We start from the raw sequence: 18,440 nt of genomic DNA on the forward strand, positions 1-18,440 counted from the left end.
TATCATTCTGAATGAATTTCAGGCAGGTTTATGTTGTAGAGTGGTCAAACTATTATTCTTAGGAACAAGAACTTTCCAAAATTTAGCTGAAATTAAAAAATACTGGCAATCACAGTAGGTCAGGAAGCATCCATAAAGAGAGAGCAAACTAACGTTTCAAATCTAGATGACTGCAGAATTTATGTTTGTCAATCTTTATGAAGTTTAAAACCAAATAGGATGCCTGGCAGTTTTAAAAATATCTAGAGTCTTGGCTAGAATTTAATGTTTGCCTTGCCAGTATTTAAAAAAAATGGACAAAGTAAGGACTGCAGATGCTGGAGAGTCAGAGTCGAAAAGTGTGTTGCTGGAAGAACACAGAAGGTCAGGCAGCATCCGAGGAGCAGGCAAGTCGACATTTCCGGCATAAACATAATGAAGAGCGTTGACTCTCCTGCTCCTCGGATGCTGCCTGACCTGCTGTGTTTTTCCAGCACCGCACTTTTTGACTCAGCATTTTAAGAAGTGGACAAACCTAACAACCAATTTAATTTCACATCTGTAAGCCGCAGGTGTAAGTGCAAAATGGATTTTCACTTTAACTGCAGATGTCAGACATATTTCCATTTTTGAAATTTACAAAACACTGACTGAAGAACTGAGCAATCATATCAACCTTTTGGCAGTCTCAGAGGAAGGAGATTTCCATCCCATTGGTCCAAGATGGATTGATGCCTAAATTCTCTATGATTTGGAGACATCGGTGTTATACACTTGGGTGTATAAAGTTACACATCCCACAGCACCCGGCTATAGTCCAATAGGCCTATTTGGAAGCACTAGCTTTCAGAGTGCTGATCCTTCATCAGGTGGTTGGGCCTGACGAAGGAGCAGAGTTCCAAAACCTAATGCTTCCAAATAAACATATTGGACTGTAACCTGGTGTTGTGTGATTTTTAACTAAGTTTTCTATCTGTCACTCAGGTTCCTTTGATTGCTGCATTATGTATATAAAGCAGATTTACTCGGTAGCTCCAAGATGCTGTGCACAGAAAGGCTGGTTATGGCTTTGAGCCAACGGTTCCACACTTCAGAATGCTGCTCACGCTGCCAGGAAGAAGTGCCAATCAGTGAGTAGGTAATTCGTCAAAGGAGAGGAGAGGAAATTGTAGTGTGAGTCACCATGGGACCCTTCTGGGCATACCCAAACAGCCATTCAAAAGGAGCACTGGCAGCAGCCCAAGGGCAGATTGCCTGGCACAGCTGTGAGACTCTGCAGGGCATGAGACAGAGAAAGTGAGAATATGTTTTAAAATAGTGGCTGAGTGGGTAAGTTTTCAAAAGCATTGAGGATTAAATCTGGCAGCATTAGCAATTTTTCAGGTTTAGAAATAACACAGGTTGTTCAAAACTTCCTGGTTAGCATGTATTCGGGTTGTAATAGGTGTCACTGCTAACATGTCAGGGAACCTCGAGGGAAGATCAGACAATTGACAGTAATATGAGATCATAAATGTCTGTGCATTCATTTCCATTTCTGCGTATTTTTGTGTCCTTTAGCAAAGCATTATTGAGAGTTTTGGTTAGCTCAGTTGGCTGGACAGTCAGTTGCAATGCAGAATGATGCTAACAGTTTGAATTTGATTCTTGCTCTGGCTGAGATTATCACAAAGAACCTTCTTCAACCTCTGCCCTCAAGTTAAATAGAATCATACAGCATGGAAACAGGCCCTTCAGCCCAACCCATCCATGGTGACCGGCTTTGCCTAGCTTTGGTCCATATCCTTCCAAACCCTTCCTATTCATCTTTCCATCCAAATGCATTTTAAATGTTGTAATTGTACCAGCCTCCACCACTTCCTCTGGCATTCCCGCACTACCCTCTGTACGAAAATGTTGCCCTTTTAAATCTTTCCCCTCTCACCCTAAATCTATGTCCTCTAGTTTTGGACTCCCCCAACCCAGGGAATCACCCTTATCTCTCTCCCCTATCCATGCCCCTCATGATTTTATAAACATCTTTAAAGTCCCCCTCAGCTTCCCATGCCCTAGCCTATTCAGCCTCTCCCATTAGTTCAAATCCTCCAACCCTGCCAATAACCTTGCAAATCTTTTCTGAACCCTTTTAGGTTTCACAACATCCTTCTGAGAAGCAGGGAGACCAGAATTTCCAATCAGATCCCCCTCATCCTTCAAAACTCGGTCAAGCACAAACCTAGAATCCTCCACTGCTCCTCATATGACAAGCCCTTCATTCCTGAGATCATTCGTGTAAACCGCCCCTGGACCCCCTCCAACACATTCTTCCTTAAATTCAGGGCCCAAAACTGCTGCAATATTCCTGGGTTTTCCATCCTGAAGCAACATTATCAATCCAGTTGGATTTAAAATGATAGTTGATGATTGCTTAATAGACAAGCTTCCAATTCCTGGCTTAATTGAATTTGGGTGGCCCGGTGGTTAGCACTGCTACTTCACAGCACCAGGGTCCCAGGTTCAATTCATGTCTTGGGTGACTGTCTGTTTAGAGTTTACGCATTCTCCCCGTGGCTGCGTGGGTTTCCTCTGGGTGCTCCGGTTCCCTCCCACAGTCCAAAGATGTGCAGGTCAGGTGAATTGGCCATGCTGATCTGTCCATAGTATTAAGTGCATTAGTCAGGGGGAAATGGTCTGGGTGGGTTACTCTTTGGAGGGTTGGTGTGGACTGTTTCCACACTGTTGAGAATCTAATCTAATCAAATTTCACCTGAGCTGAGATTTGAACGCCTGGTATCCAGGATAATAACCTGGACTACTGAATGATAAACCTAGTGATAATACCATTGCTCCACTTGTCTCACCCCCTCCTCCTTTATCATTTTCCGTCACCTGTTCACTATAAAGTATCTTGCAATATACGGTAATCACAGTTTACTTTAAATTTATACATCGCTGTAGGCCGCTGATGTTTCCACCAACCATAATGCATAGCTCCATCAGAAAATGTGCATGGGCTTTAGATACAGTAGAATAACCCTGTGATAGAATTATCCTTTTGAACATTTGAAAGAGCAACATGACTTCAATTGCAATGTATAAGCTTCCAAATTTTACTCATAGTTTATTTTCAGTATTGTTTTAAATTTTAAAATTAATTACATTTAATGAAAATTAAATTTCTGAACATAGTTTCTTTCAAAATGCTTGCTGCTGTACAGAGTTATCAACAAGAATTTATAAGGTGAAAGGGACAAGTTATGAAAACTGCTGAACTCGACGAATATGTAGCTGAGCACTTCTAAATATGTTAGCAATCGCGTTTCATGATGGCCACTGACTAAACTAAAGGCGAGAAATGAAATCTACTTAGATAGAAACCGCTTAGGCATCATAATCTCCTGAATAGAACATCTTAATGTACTTAGGGGAATCTGGGAGGTATATAACGGTACAAAAAAACCATTGAGTCACAGTGATACTAGGTATAGACAGATCCTCAAATACTTTCACACGGAGGGAGGCTTTTCGTAAAAGAAGGCAACATGTGTGACATGGGAGCACTCGACAACCTGATAGCCAACACGGTTTATCTGCAAGCCAGGAAGAGTGTGGATGGCGATGTCAAGGCGATGAGAAAGAGGCGGCAGAGTTTAGCTCTGCCAAGCCATCAGCAAAGTGCTTCAGTCAAACAAAATATTGATATTATCTACGAGAGTGTGTGTGAGAGACAGCCAATTGGCAAGAAGTTGTTTCATACGTTTACAGCAACTGTTCCAGAATATCAAGGTGCTGTGGAGTTTGTAAATGAAGTTACTGACTTTTATCTGGCAGAAGATGGGGTGAAGGACAATCTCAGGCAGAACATCATCACTAACTTTCTAAAACCTGATTCGAAGAACTATCTCTCCTTCCTCAGCCAGGATCTGGCCGATAAATGTAAAGATGCAACAGAAAAGGATTTTGAGGAACTCTTGCCGATGGCTAAGGCAGAAGTTAGAATGTTCCTTGCCGGACAACCTTTCCAAGACTTCCAAAACAGTCCGTTTTTCACGAAGTTCTTGCAGTGGAAAACATTTGAGCGACAGCCGATAACTGAGAAATACTTCTATCAGTTCAGGGTGTTGGGAAAGGGTGGATTTGGAGAGGTAAGAAGACTCCTGTTTTGAAGGGGAAGAATTTCCGAATACCCATTGGGAGGGAGGGAGAGCAAACCCACCCCCAGATCCTGACAGTGAGGCCAAAACATCTCCCCCCTCCCACCCACCCCAGCACCTAGGGAGTGGAGACTGGGGTTTCCAAAGAATCAAACTGCCCTCGAAACGTTAACACTTGTCAATCCCTCTCTCTCTCTCTCTCTCTCTCTCACTCTCTCTCTCTCTCTCTCTCCACCGGTAATTACAGAGTCTCTGTGTTTCTCCAGTGCTCCCTGTTCCTAGTTTAGGTTTTCCAGCATGTTTGATATTTTACTGTTGGTTTCGGGGTACCTGCAGTTTCAACCCCCTCCTTCATCCCTCCCCCAACTGCATGGCCATTAGGCCAGCACTGGTCATTCAGAGTAGCCAGAGACCCCTCTACAATGCTGACCAGGGGATATCTGCAGTCTTTTACTGTTCAGTATTTTAAATCTTCCTTTGATATGATCTGAGGGTTACATTGAAGCTCAGTGGTTAGCACTGCTGCCTCACAGTGCCAGGGTCCCAGGTTCAATCCCACCCTCAGATGACTGTGTGGAGTTTGCACATTCTCCCCGTGTCTGTGTGGGTTTCTTCCAGGTGCTCCAGTTTCCTCCCACATTCTAAGATGTGCAGGATAGGTGAATGGACTATGGGAAATGCAGGGTTATGGGGATAGGGTGGGTCTTCAGAGGGTCGGTGTAGACTCAATGGGCTGCTTCCACACTTTTGGGATTCTATTATTCTTCTCTTTTCTAGTGGCCCCCTCCAAAGTGAGTTTCTTTCTCCTCCCTGTCAGCCCAGGACAGGGTCATGGAGTAATACAGGGTGGAAACAGGCCCTTCATCCCAAATTAGTCCATGCTGACCATGTGCTCACTCAGCTAGCTCCAATTGTCGACATTTGATCCATATCCCTGGGAACAACACTATATGCATTTATCCTATCAATGCCCCTCATGATTTTATATATCTCAATAAGGTCACCGCTCATTGTTCCAATTAATAACGTCCTATCCTGGCCAACCGCTCCCAATAGTCCTGGCAACATTCTTGTAAATGTTCTTTGCACTCTTTCCAGTTTAACTATATTTTTCCTATAACATGATGACCAAAACTGTACAAAATACTCCAAGTGCGGCCTCACCAACGACTTATACAACTGTGACATAACATCCCAACTCATATACTCACTGCCTCAACCAATGAAGGCCAGTATGCTGATACCTCCTTCACCACCCCAACAGGAGGATTATGTGAACACCACATTGGTGAACCCCAGTTTTACAACTCAGAATCTTCCCACTGAAATCATGTACCCATTGCTCCCAATGGGGGAGACAGGACACCTACTCTCAGACCACTTCACAGGTCATCTCCGGGACACCCACACCAACCAACCCCACCACCCCGTGGCCAAACATTTTAACTTCCCCTCCCACTCTGCCAAGGACATGCAGGTCCTTGGCCTCCTCCATCACCACTCACTAACCACCCAAAGCCTGGAGAAAGAACGTCTCGTCTTCCGTCTTGGGACCCTCCAACACACGGGATCAATGTGATTTCGCCAATTTCCTCGTTTCACCTCCCTCACCTTATCCTAGTCCCAGCCTTCCAACTCGGCACCACCCTCATGAATTGTCCTATCTGTCCATCTTCCTTCCCATCTATCCGCTCCACTCTCCTCTCCGACCTGTCACCATTACTCCAACCTCCATCCACCTATTGCACTCTCAGCTACCTTCCCCCCAGCCCCATCCCACTCCCATTTATCTCAGCACCCCCTTGGTTCATAACCTCATTCCTGACGAAGGGCCTTTGCTCAAAACGTCGACTGTCCTCCTCCTCGGATGCTGCCTGACCTCGGATGTGCTTTTCCAGCACCACACTCTTGACAAATTTATGAGGAGCATTGGGAGATAGGGAGAAACATTTGCCTTCAGGAGATAAGTCTGAAATTTGAGATGGAGAAGGTGGAATCAGAGTAACGGCATTACAGTTGAATAAAGGCAACTACAGAGGCATGAGGGAGGAGCTGACCAGGATTCATTGGGAGAGGAGCGTGGCAGGAAAGACAATGGAACAACAACGGAAGGAGTTTCTGGGAGTAATTCGGGAGACCCAGCAGAGATTCATTCTGAGGAAAAGGAAGCATGGTACATGCAGGGTGAGGCAACCACGGCTGACAAGGGAAGTCAGGGGTAGCATAAAAGCAAAAGAGAAAGCATGCAATGTGGTGAAGGGCAGTGAGAAATTAGAGGATTGGAAAGCTTACAAAGATGAACAGAGGGCAATGGAGAAAGAAATAAGGAGGGAGAAGATTAAATATGAGGGTAATATTAGAAAAGATTGCAAGAGTTTCTGTAGATACATAAGGTGCAGAAAATGAGAGGCAAAAGTGACATTGGACCACTCAAAAATGCAATGAGAGAAGTAAGAAGACCATAAGACATAGGAGCAGAAATGAGGCCATTCAGCCCATTGAGTCTGCTTCACCATTCAATCATGGCCGATAGGTTTCTTAACCCCATTGTCCCGCTTTCTCCCCATAACCTTGATTCCTTGACAATCAAGAACCTACCTATCTCAGTCTTAAATACATTCAATGACCTGGCCTACACAGCCTTCTATGGAAATGAATTCCATAGATTCACCACTTTCTGAAGAAGTTTCTCCTTATCTCCGTTCTAAAAGGTCTTCTCTTTACTCTAAGGCTAGTCTCGGGGCCTAGTCTCTCCTACCAATGGAAACATCTTCCCAACATCCACTCTGTCTAGGCCATTCAGTATTCTGTGAGTTTCAATTAGATACTCCCTCATCCTTCTAAACTCCATCAAGTATAGTCCCAGAGTCCTCAAATGCTCCTCATATATTAAGCTTTTCATTCCAGGAGCCATTCTCATGAACCTCCTCTGAACCCACTCCAGTGCCAGTATATCCTTCCTGAGATATGGGCCCCAAACTGCACACAATACTCCAAATGTGGTCTGACCAGAACCTTACAGAGCTTCAGAACCACGTCCCTGCTTTTATATTCTCGTCCTCTTGACATGAATGTCAACCTTGTATTTGCCTTCCTAATGACTGGCTCAACCTGCAATTTACCGTGAGAGAATCCTGGAGCAGAACTCCCAAATCCCTTTGAACTACAGATTTCTTAATCTTTTCCCCATTTAGAAAATAGTCCATGCTGCTAGTCTTTCTATCAAAGTGCATGACCTCATACTTTCCCACGTTGTATTCCATCTGCCCCCTTTTGTGCCCACTCTCCTAACCTGTCCGAACCCTTCTGCAGCTTCCCTACCTCCTCTGCCCCTTTGTATTATCTGCAAACTTAGCCCAAATGCCCCCAGTTCCTTTATCTAGATCATTAATGTATAAAGTGAGAAGTTGTCCCAACACCGACCCTTGTGGAACACTAGTAGTCACCGGTTGCTATCCTGAGGGAGACCCTTTTATCCCCACTCTCTGCTTTCTGCCAGACAGCCAAGCTTCTATCCATGCTAGTATCTTGCCTCTAACACCGTGGGCCTCTACCTTACTTAGTAGCCTCCTGTGCAGCACCTTGTCAACGGCCTTCTGGAAGTCCAGGTAGATAACATCCATTGGCTCTCCTTGGTCTAACCTGCTCATTACTTCCTCAAAGAATTCGAACAGATTTGTCAGGCATGACCTCCCCTTGATGAAACCATGGTGACCTTGCCCTATTTTACCATGCAATTCCAAGTATTCAGAAATCTCATCCTTCTCAGTTTGATTTCAAATAGTCAACATGGTTTCATCAAGGGCAGGTCATGTTTCACAAACCTCACCGAGGCTTTTGAGAAGGTGACCAAGCATGTGGATGAGGGCAGGGCAGTTGACGTGGTATACATGGACTTCAGTAAAGCCTTTGATAAGGTTCCACACAGTAGACTTGAAGAAAATGCAGAGGCATGGGATTGAGGGTAATTTAGCAGTTTGGATTAGAAACTGGCTTTCTGAAAAAAGGCAGCGAGTGGTGGTTGATGGAAAATATTCAGCCTGGAGCCCAGTTACTAGTGGTGTGCCACAAGGATCTGTTTTGGGACCACTGCTGTTTGTCATTTTTATAAATGACTTAAACACAGGCATAGGTGGATGGATGAGTAAGTTTGCAGATGACAATAAAGTCGGTGGAGTAGTGGACAGTGTGGAAGAATGTTACAGGCTGCAGGGGGACTTGGATAAACTGCAGAATTGGCTGAAAGGTGGCAAATGGAATTCAATGCAGAAAAATGTGAGGTGATGCACTTTGGGAAGAATAACCGTACAGCAGAATACTGGGTCAATGGAAAGATTCTTGGTGATGTGGGTGTGCAGAGGGATCTTAGAGTCCATGTACATAGATCCCTGAAAGTTGCCACCCAGGTGGGTAGTGCTGTTAAGAAGGCATACGGTGTGTTAGGTTTCATTCGTAGAGGGATTGAGTTCTGGAGCCACAATGTCATGCTGCAACTATACAAAACGCTGGTGCGGCCACATTTGGAATATTGTGTACAGTTTTGGTCACCTCATTACAGGAAAGATGTGAAAGGTGGAAGAGGTGCAGAGGAGATTTTATCAGGATGTTGCCTGGTCTGGAGGGAAGGTCTTATGAGGAAAGGCTGAGGGACTTAGGTCTGTTGTCATTGGAGAGGAGAAGGCTAAGGGGGGATTTAATGGAGACATACAAGATGATCAGAGAATTAGATAGGGTAGATAGTGGACATCTTTTTCCTAGGATGATGACGTCAGCTTGTACGAGGGAGGCTTAGCTATAAATTAGGATGTGCAGGTCAGATGAATTGGCCATGCTAACTTGCCCATAGTGTTAGGTGCATTAGTCAGAGGGGGGTGGGTTACTCTTCGGCGGGTCGGTGTGGACTTGTTGGGCCGAAGGACCTGTTTCCACACTGTATGGAATCTAAGTAAATTGCGGGGTGATAGATTTAAGACAGATAGAACATAGAACATAGAACAGTACAGCACAGAACAGGCCCTTCAGCCCACGATGTTGTGCCGACCACTGATCCTCATGTATGCACCCTCAAATTTCTGTGACCATATGCATGTCCAATAGTCTCTTAAATGTCCCCAATGACCTTGCTTCCACAACTGCTGCTGGCAACGCATTCCATGCTCTCACAACTCTCTGTGTAAAGAACCCGCCTCTGACATCCCCTCTATACTTTCCTCCAACCAGCTTAAAACTATGACCCCTCGTGTTAGTCATTTCTGCCCTGGGAAATAGTCTCTGGCTATTGACTCTATCTATGCCTCTCATTATCTTGTACACCTAAATTAGGTCCCCTCTCCTCCTCCTTTTCTCCAATGAATAAGGTCCGAGCTCAGTCAACCTCTCTTCTTAAGATAAGCCCTCCAGTTCAGGCAGCATCCTGGTAAACCTCCTCTGAACCCTCTCCAAAGCATCCACATCTTTCCTAAAATAGGGCGACCAGAACTGGATTCCAAGTACGGTCTAACCAAAGTTTTATATAGCTGCAATAAGATCTCACGGCTGTTAAACTCAATCCCCCTGTTAATGAAAGCCAAAACACCATATGCTTCCTTAACAACCCTATCCACTTGAGAGGCCATTTTAAGGGATCTATGTATCTGCACACCAAGATCCCTCTGTTCCTCCACACTGCCAAGAATCCTATTCTAAATCCTGTACTCAGCTTTCAAATTTGACCTTCCAAAATGCATCACCTCGCATTTATCCAGTTGAACTCCATCTGCCACCTCTCAGCCCATCTCTGCATCCTGTCAATGTCCCGCTGCAGCCTACAACAGCCCTCTCTACTGTCAACGACACCTCCAATCTTTGTGACGTCTGCAAACTTGCTGACCCATCCTTCAATCCCCTCATCCAAGTCATTAATAAAAATTACAAACAGTAGAGGCCCAAGGACAGAGCCCTGTGGAAGACCACTCACCACAGACTTCCAGGCAGAATATTTTCCTTCTACTACCACTCCCTGTATTCTGTTGGCCAGCCAATTCTGTATCCAGACAGCTAAGTTCCCCTGTATCCCATTCCTCCTGACCTTCTGAATGAGCCTACCATGGGGAACCTTATCAAATGCCTTGCTGAAGTCCATATACACCACATCCACAGCTCGACCCTCATCAATTTTTCTAGTCACATCCTCAAAAAACTCGATAAGGTTTGTGAGGCATGACCTGCCCCTCACAAAGCCGTGTTGACTGCATTTAATCAAGCCATGCTCTTCCAGATGGTCATAAATCCTATCCCTCAGAATCCTTTCTAAGACCTTGCAGACGACAGATGTGAGACTTACTGGTCTGTAATTGCCGGGGATTTCACTATTTCCTTTCTTGAAGAGAGGAATTACATTTGCCTCTCTCCAGTCCTCAGGTACAACTCCAGTGGGGAGCGAGGATGCAAAGATCTTCGCAAGTGGCAAAGCAATTGCATTTCTCATTTCCCAAAGCAGCTGAGGACAAATCTGATCTGGGCCTGGCGACTTGTCAATCTTAATGTTTGACAACATTTTCAGCACATCAGCTTTCTCTATCTCTATCTATTCCAGCATGCACACCTGCTCCTCAAAGGTTTCACTCACTACAAAGTTCGTTTCTGACAAAGATGTCAGAGGCAGGTTCGTTACACAGAGAGTGATAAGGGTGTGGAATGCCCTGCCTGCAAATGTAGTTAACTCAGCCACATTAGGGAGATTTAAACAATCCTTGGATAAGCACATGGATGATTTTGGGATAGTGTAGGGGGATGAGCTTAGATGGGTTCACAGGTAAGAACAACATTGAGGGCTGAAGGGCCTGTTCTGCGCTGTATTGTTCTATATTCCACCGTGAAGACTGACACAAAGTAATTATTCAGTTCTTCAGCTATTTCCTTGTCCCCCAGTACGATCTCTCCAACATCATTTTCCAGCAGCCCAAATGTCCATTTTTGCCTCACTTTTGAACTTTATACATCTAAAGAAACTCTTACAGTCTTCCTTAATATGACTGGCTAGCTTACCATCATATTTAATCTTTTCCCTCTTTATTTCGTTGTGCTGTCTGTTGGTCTTTGTAAGGTTTTCCCAATCCTCTGCTTTCCCATTGCCCTTCGCAACATGCTTTCTCTTTTGCTTTTATCCTACCCCTGACTTCCCACATCAGCAAAGATTGCCTCATCCTCCCATTACCATGTTTCTTTTTCCTTGGGATGCATCTCTGCTGTCTCCCGGATTACTCCCAGAAACTCCTGCCATTGCAGGATTTCCTGCCTTTCCTATGAGGCTCCTCTCCCAGTCAATTCTGCCCAGCTCTTCCTTTGTGCCTCTGTAGTTGCCTTTATTCAGCTGTGATACCATTACCTCTGATTCTATCTTCTCCCTCTCAAATTGCAGAGTAAATTCAATCACACTATGATCACTGTCTCCTAAGGGTTCCTTCACCTTAAGCTCCCTTATCAAGTCTGCCTCATTGAATGACACCAAATCCAGTATTGCCTGTTCCCCCAGGGGTTCCACCGCAAGCTGCTCCAAAACACCATCTCATTGACATTCCACAAATACCTTTTCTTCCAATCCACTACCAACCTGATTTTCCCGGTCCACCTACATATTGAAATCCCCCATGATCACTACCTTTGCCTTTCTTACACACCCTTTCTATTTCCTGGTGTATCTTGCGCCCCAGCTCCTGACTACAGTTTAGAGGCCTGGACATAACTCCAACTATGGTTTTTTTCATCTTTGTGGTTCCTCAATTCTATCCTCACAGATTCTACAGCATCTGACCCTACTTTGTTTCTTACTATTGATCTAATTTCATTTCTTACTCATAATGCCACCCTACCCCCTCTGCTCACCTGTCAGTCTTTTTGATAGGATATACATCCTTGGATATTCAGCTCCCAATCCCGATCCACGTCTCCATGATGCCCACCACATCAATCCTGCCAATTTCGATCTGTGCCACTAGCTCATTTACCTTGTTCCTTATAAGACATAGGAGTGGAAGTAAGGCCATTTGGCCCATTGAGTCCATTCCACCATTCAATCATGGCTAATGGGCATTTCAACTCCACTTACCCGCATTCTCCCCGTAGCCCTTAATTCCTTGTGACATCAAGAATTTATCAATCTCTGCCTTGAAGACATTTCGCGTCCTGGCCTCCACTGCACTCCGCGGCAATGAATTCCACAGGCCCACCACTCTCTGGCTGAAGAAATGTCTCTGCATTTCTGTTCTGAATTGACCCCCTCTAATTCTAAGGCTGTGTCCACAGGTCCTAGTCTCCTCGCCTAACGGAAACAATTTCCTAGCATCCACCCTTTCCAAGCCATGTATTATCTTGTAAGTTTCTATTAGATCTCCCCTTAATCTTCTAAACTCCAATGAATACAACCCCAGGATCCTCAGCTGTTCCTCGTATGTTAGACCTTATTCTGCATGCATTCAGATATAACATCTTCAGTCCTGTATTAACTGTCCCTCTTCTCATTGCCATTTGTTTGTCCAGTGTGCTTGAAGTTTGATTGTTAATCCTTTCCATAAACTCTGTCCCGTTTGTGTCAGTGCTGGAGACTTCAACAACTTCTCCTGAGTTCTCCTTCCCTGTCATGTCTGTCATATTTTTCCATGCGGTTGAATCCAATCCCACTGATGAAAACCTGCTGTTTTGTTTCCTATTGGCCATTATACTCCTTGGAGTTTTACCCTTTCCTCAGCCCCCACCCCAAGTCCTTTAGTTTAAAGTCCTGTTGACCACCCGATTTACCCTTTCCATTAGAATGTTGGTCCCAGCTCAGTTCAGGTGGAGCCTGTCCCAACAGTACAAATCCCTCCTGTTCTAATACTGATGCCAGTGTCCCAACGAAAGGATCCCCTCTTTTCCACACCACTCTTCTGGCCACGTGTTTACTTCCCTTATTCTCGCGTCCCTATGCCAATTTACACACAGCTCAGGCAGTAATCTGGAGTTATAACCCTTGAGGACCTGTTCTTTAATTTGGTTCCTAGCTCCTCATAATCCCTGAACAGATCCTCCATCTTCATCTCCAATATCCTTTCAAGCTGTTCAGGGATGTCCCTCACTCTGGCAACACACCATAGACTGGACTCTGTATCCTGTTTACAAAGAATGCTGTATATTCCCCTAATTATAGAGTCTGCTATAACTACCACCTGTCCTTTTGCTGCCCCCTCTTCATTGAATCATGGAATCGCTAGAGTATGAAACAGGCCCTTCAGCCCAACAAGTCCACACTGACTCTCCAAAGAGTAACCCACCCAGACCCTACCCTATATTTACCCCTGACTAATGCACCTAACCTACACACCCCTGAACACTATGGGCAATTTAGCATGGCCAACTCACCTAACCTCCACATCTTTGGACTGTGGGAGGAAACCAGAGCACCTGGAGGAAAACCACGCAGACACGGGGAGAATGTGCAAACTCCACACAGACAGTCACCTGAGGCTGAAATCGAACCCGTGTCCTTGGTGCTGTGAGGCAGCAGTGTTAACCACTGAGCCACTGTGCTGCCCCTCTTGAATGGCCTCCTGTGCCACGGTGCCGTGGTCAGTTGCTTCATCCTCCCTGCAGCCCTTTTTCACATCCATGGGGAACAAAGAAATGGCTGAGGAACTGAATAGGTCATTTGTGTCAATCTTCACAGTGGAAGACATGAGTAATATCCCCAAAATTCAAGACAGTCGGGGTGGGGGGGCGGGGAGAGGGGGTGCGCAGAGATGAGTATGGTAGTAGAAGATGCTAGAAAAACTGGAAGGTCTGAAGGTGGATAAATCACCTGGACCAAAACGTCTACACCCCAGAGTCGTGAAGGAGATAGCTGAAGAGATAATGGAAGCTTTAGTAGCAAACTTTTAGGTATTGCTGGAGGCAGGGAGGATTTTCCAAAGGAAAATCACTAATGTAATCCCCCTTGTTTAAAAAGGGAGTAAGGCAAAAGACTGGAAATTACAGGCTGCATAGGATGACCTCAGTCATTAGAACATAGAACATAGCATATAGAACGTAACAGCACAGTACAGGCCCTTGCGCCAACCTGTGAAATTAATCTTATGCCCATCTATCCTACACCATTATTATCCATAGTATGTCCAATGCCCATTTAAATGCCCCTAACATCGGCGAGTCTACTACTGTTGCAGTTAGGCTGTTCCATGCCCCTGCTACTCTGAGTAAAGAAGTTACCCCTGATATCTGTCCTAAATCTATCACCTCTCAATTTAAATCTATGTCCCGTCATATTAGCCTTCACTATCCGAGGAAAAAGACTCTCACTGCCCATCCTATCTAAAACTGATTATCTGATACATCTTGATTAAGTCACCTCTCAACCTTCTCTTCAACAAAAACAACCTCGGTTCTCTCAGCCTTTCCTTGTAAGACCTTCCCTCCATACCAGGCAACATCCTGGTAAATCTCCTCTGAACCCTTTCCAAAGCTTCCACATCCTTCCTATAATACCTATAATGCGACGACCAGAACTGTACACAATACTCCAGGTGCGGCCTTACCAGTGTTTTGTGCAGCTGAAGCATGACCTCATGGCTCTGGAACTCAATCCCCTGACCAATAAATGCCAACTGACCATATGCCGCCTTAACAACCATATCAACCTGGGTGGCAACTTTCAGGGATTTATGCACCTGGACGCTGAGATCTCTCTGTTTATCTACACTGCCAAGAATTTTACCACTAGCCCAGTAATCTGCATTTCTGTTACTTATTCTGAAGGGATCTACCTCAGACTTTTCCACATTAAACTCCATTTGCCACATCTCAGCCCAGCTCTGCATCTTGTCTATGTCCCTCTGTAACCCACAACATCCTTCGACACTATCCCCAACTCTGCCTACCTTAGTGTCATCCACAAATTTACTAACCCATCCTCCTATACTCATGTCCAGATCATTTGTAAAAATGACAAACAGAAGTGACCCCAAAACAAATCCTTGCGGCACACCACTCGTAACTGAGCTCCAGGATGAACATTTCCCATCAACCACCACCCTCTGTCTTCTTTCAGCTAGCCAATTTCTGATCCAAACCGCTAACTCACCTTCAATCCCGAAACTCCTTATTTTGTACAACAGCCTAGATTAGATTAGATTCCCTACAGTATGGAAACAAACCCTTCAGCCCAGCAAGTCCACACCAACCCTCTGAAGAATAACCCACCCAAACCCGAGGGCACAGCCTTACAGTAAAGGGAAGGCCTTTTAGACTGGAGATAAAGAGAAACTTCTTCAGCCAGAGAGTGGGGAATCTATGGAATTCACTGCCACACAAGGCTGGGAAGGCCAGGTCATTGAGTGTATTTAAGACAGAGATAGACAAGTTCTTGATTGCTAAGGGGATCAAAGGTTACAGAGAAAAAGTGGGAGAAAGGGGTTGAAAAACCTATCAGCCATGACTGAATGATGGAGTAGACTCAATTGGCTGAATGGCCTAATTTCTGCTCCTCTGGTTTAGGGTCTTATAATAACCTGGGGAGCACAGTTTTAAGGTTTAGTGGAGGTTTGGAGGCGATTTTAGGAAAAGAATTTTCATCCAAAGGTGATTGGTATCTGAACTCAGTGCCTGAAAGAGTAAAAGAGGCAGGAACCTGCAAGATATTTGAGAAGTATCTAGCTGTGCACTTGAAACACCATAGCATGCAAAGCAGAGGCAGTGTCCCTATATTTGAGCTCAGAAATGCAAGTTCAAGTGCCACTCACTCCATCACTGATTAGAAAATACCTACAAGGCTACAGGGTGGACTGTTGCATGGTAATTTCCAAATTGCTGTGCCAGAACATCTGGGTTCAAGTTTCGCTTTGTCAGTTTCTGAACAGGTTAAATAGAAAATATCTATAAGTCTATAAGCCAAGAGCTGAAAAACAGCATCAGAATAGATGGATCAAAAACAGAAATTGCTGGAAAAGCTCAGCAGGTCTGGCAGCATCTGTGGAGAGAAATCAGAGTTAGCGCTTCAGGATCAGTTCTGAGGAAGGGTCACTAGATGTGAAACATTATCTCTGATTTCTCTCCACAGATGCTGCCAGACCTGCTGAGCTTTTCCAGTAATTTCTGTTTCGGTTTCTGACTTCCAGCATCACAGTTTCTTCAGTTTTTAGGGAGAATAAGAAGAACTAGAAAAATCATAGAATCCCTATGGAAGCAGGCCATTCAGCCCAGACTGACTATTCAAACAGCATCCCATCCAGATCCACTTCCCCTATAACCCTGCATTTCCCATGGCAAACCCACACATTCCTGAACACTCTGGGTAATTTAGCATGGCCAATTCACCCTAATCTGCTCATCTTTGGACTATAGGAAGAAACCAGAACACCTGGAGGAAACTCGCACAGACATGGGGGAGAATGTGCAAACACCATACAGTCACCTGGGGGGTGGAGTCAAACCCAGGTCCATGGTGCTGTGAGGCAGCAGTGCTAACCACTAAGCCACTCAGCACTGACACAATGAGTGAAAGGACCTCACCCTGTGCTATTAAAAACTCTCTAACTCTTAAAATTTAAAAACGTACAACAAGCAATTTTGCATTTCGTTGGTTTAAATATTTGTGGACATTTTTAGATATGCATAGGGATTGTCTAAAATCCATAGATTAAGGCAGATTATTGTATGAATTAAAAGTGTCAAATGTTGCTTTGTTAGGTGTGTGCTATACAAGTGAAAACAACTGGGAAGATGTACGCCTGTAAACAGCTGGATAAGAAACGGCTGAAAAAGAAGCACGGAGAGGAGATGGCCCTCCTCGAGAAAGAAATCTTGGAAAAGGCGAACAGCCCGTTTATTGTCAGTTTAGCCTATGCATATGAAACCAAGAACTCCCTGTGTTTAGTCATGACCTTGATGAATGGAGGAGATCTGAAGTTTCACATTTACAACATTGGAGAACGGGGAATCGAAATGAAGCGTACAATATTTTACGCAGCCCAGATTACTTGTGGAATCCTGCATCTGCACTCCATAAAGATTGTGTACCGCGACATGAAACCAGAAAATGTGCTTTTGGATGACAACGGCAACTGTAGGCTGTCAGATTTGGGGCTTGCAGTCAAAGTGAAAGAGGGTAAATCCATTACACGTATTGTAAGTACAATCAGACACAGTAAATACCCAGACCCAAACCCAGAAATTATTGTGTGGCGATTCTATGACTTTAAGAGGTGCATTTTTTCCTTTCTTTAAAAAGAATTTGAGACAGAGGTGAAGAGCAGTCTGCTCAAAGCCAGTAAACAGCTTGTGAGGCCCTAGGTTGTTTTTCTGAGGTTGGAACAATAGAAGCAGCCTGGGTGGAGTCAAGCTCCCACAGAACCAGGATTCTCAGTTTTAGCTTTTAGCAGTTGGTGAGATCTTGAAGCTGGATGTGGAAGCTCTTATTCCTCTTGGAAATGCGTTGCTGGTTAAAGCACAGCAGGTCAGGCAGCATCCAAGGAATAGGAAATTCGACGTTTCGGGCATAAGCCCTTCATCAGGTTATGCCCGAAACGTCGAATTTCCTATTCCTTGGATGCTGCCTGACCTGCTGTGCTTTAACCAGCAACGCATTTCCAACTGTGATCTCCAGCATCTGCAGACCTCATTTTTTACCGCTCTTATTCCTCTCTCTATTACAGCTAAAAGCTAGGGCCCTCTTCCTGCTGCTAACACTGCATGTGAAACAATCTGTTTTACTGAATTTGCCTTTGCAAAGGGTGTGTTTATGGGATCTTACTATATCGGAACAGTTAATTAGTAATTGGTTTAATATATATATATATGCATTCTTTTGTTAAGCATCTCAACAGACTTACAGACTTAAGCCAATTATTTATTTCCTTTTTATTTTATCTGTATTTTAACTGTAGTATAAAAACAATGTGTTGATAGGTTGACCAATCAAATTGCATCTGGAATGCAATGCCTTACACTTACCTTTAAAATAAGAAAAAGTTAAAATCTAGACTATCTTAGTATATTTTGAGGGGGTTTGGTCTAGTATATAACAACGTGTTGTGGAAATTGGGTAATATCCAATGACAAATATGCCAAGGAAGCAATTGTATTACTATTGCATCAGCAGATAAGAGAAATTCTTTAATTATAACGTTGGAATTAGTTATCTCCTCTATGTTATTCTGTCATAAAATTCACACTCTGTAAATTTACACAGTCGGGATAATGTGGATTGTAGCTTTCACTAACTGTGCATTTGCGGTACAATGCAGAAATTAAAGAGTCGCTGTCTGATTTTATTGAGCTGAGGTGTGGTTTAGCAAAGCTGGGTGGGAAATAGTGACTTAAACG

General features: G+C 44.3%; 1 protein-coding gene across 1 annotated transcript in view; it reads left to right on the forward strand.

Annotated features, from left to right (window-relative positions):
- The first annotated feature begins 3,500 nt into the window (after positions 1-3,500).
- LOC132821414 (rhodopsin kinase grk7-a-like) overlaps positions 3,501-18,440 on the forward strand; it is a 40,904-nt gene continuing 25,964 nt past the window's right edge. Inside the window, exons 1-2 of the mRNA XM_060833997.1 lie at positions 3,501-4,103; positions 16,806-17,243. Coding sequence (XP_060689980.1) covers positions 3,501-4,103; positions 16,806-17,243 — 1,041 coding nt within the window. The remainder of the gene's footprint in view (positions 4,104-16,805; positions 17,244-18,440) is intronic.

The sequence above is a fragment of the Hemiscyllium ocellatum genome, chromosome 13 (genome assembly GCF_020745735.1).
Source record: "Hemiscyllium ocellatum isolate sHemOce1 chromosome 13, sHemOce1.pat.X.cur, whole genome shotgun sequence".
Taxonomy (NCBI): Eukaryota; Metazoa; Chordata; class Chondrichthyes; order Orectolobiformes; family Hemiscylliidae; genus Hemiscyllium; species Hemiscyllium ocellatum.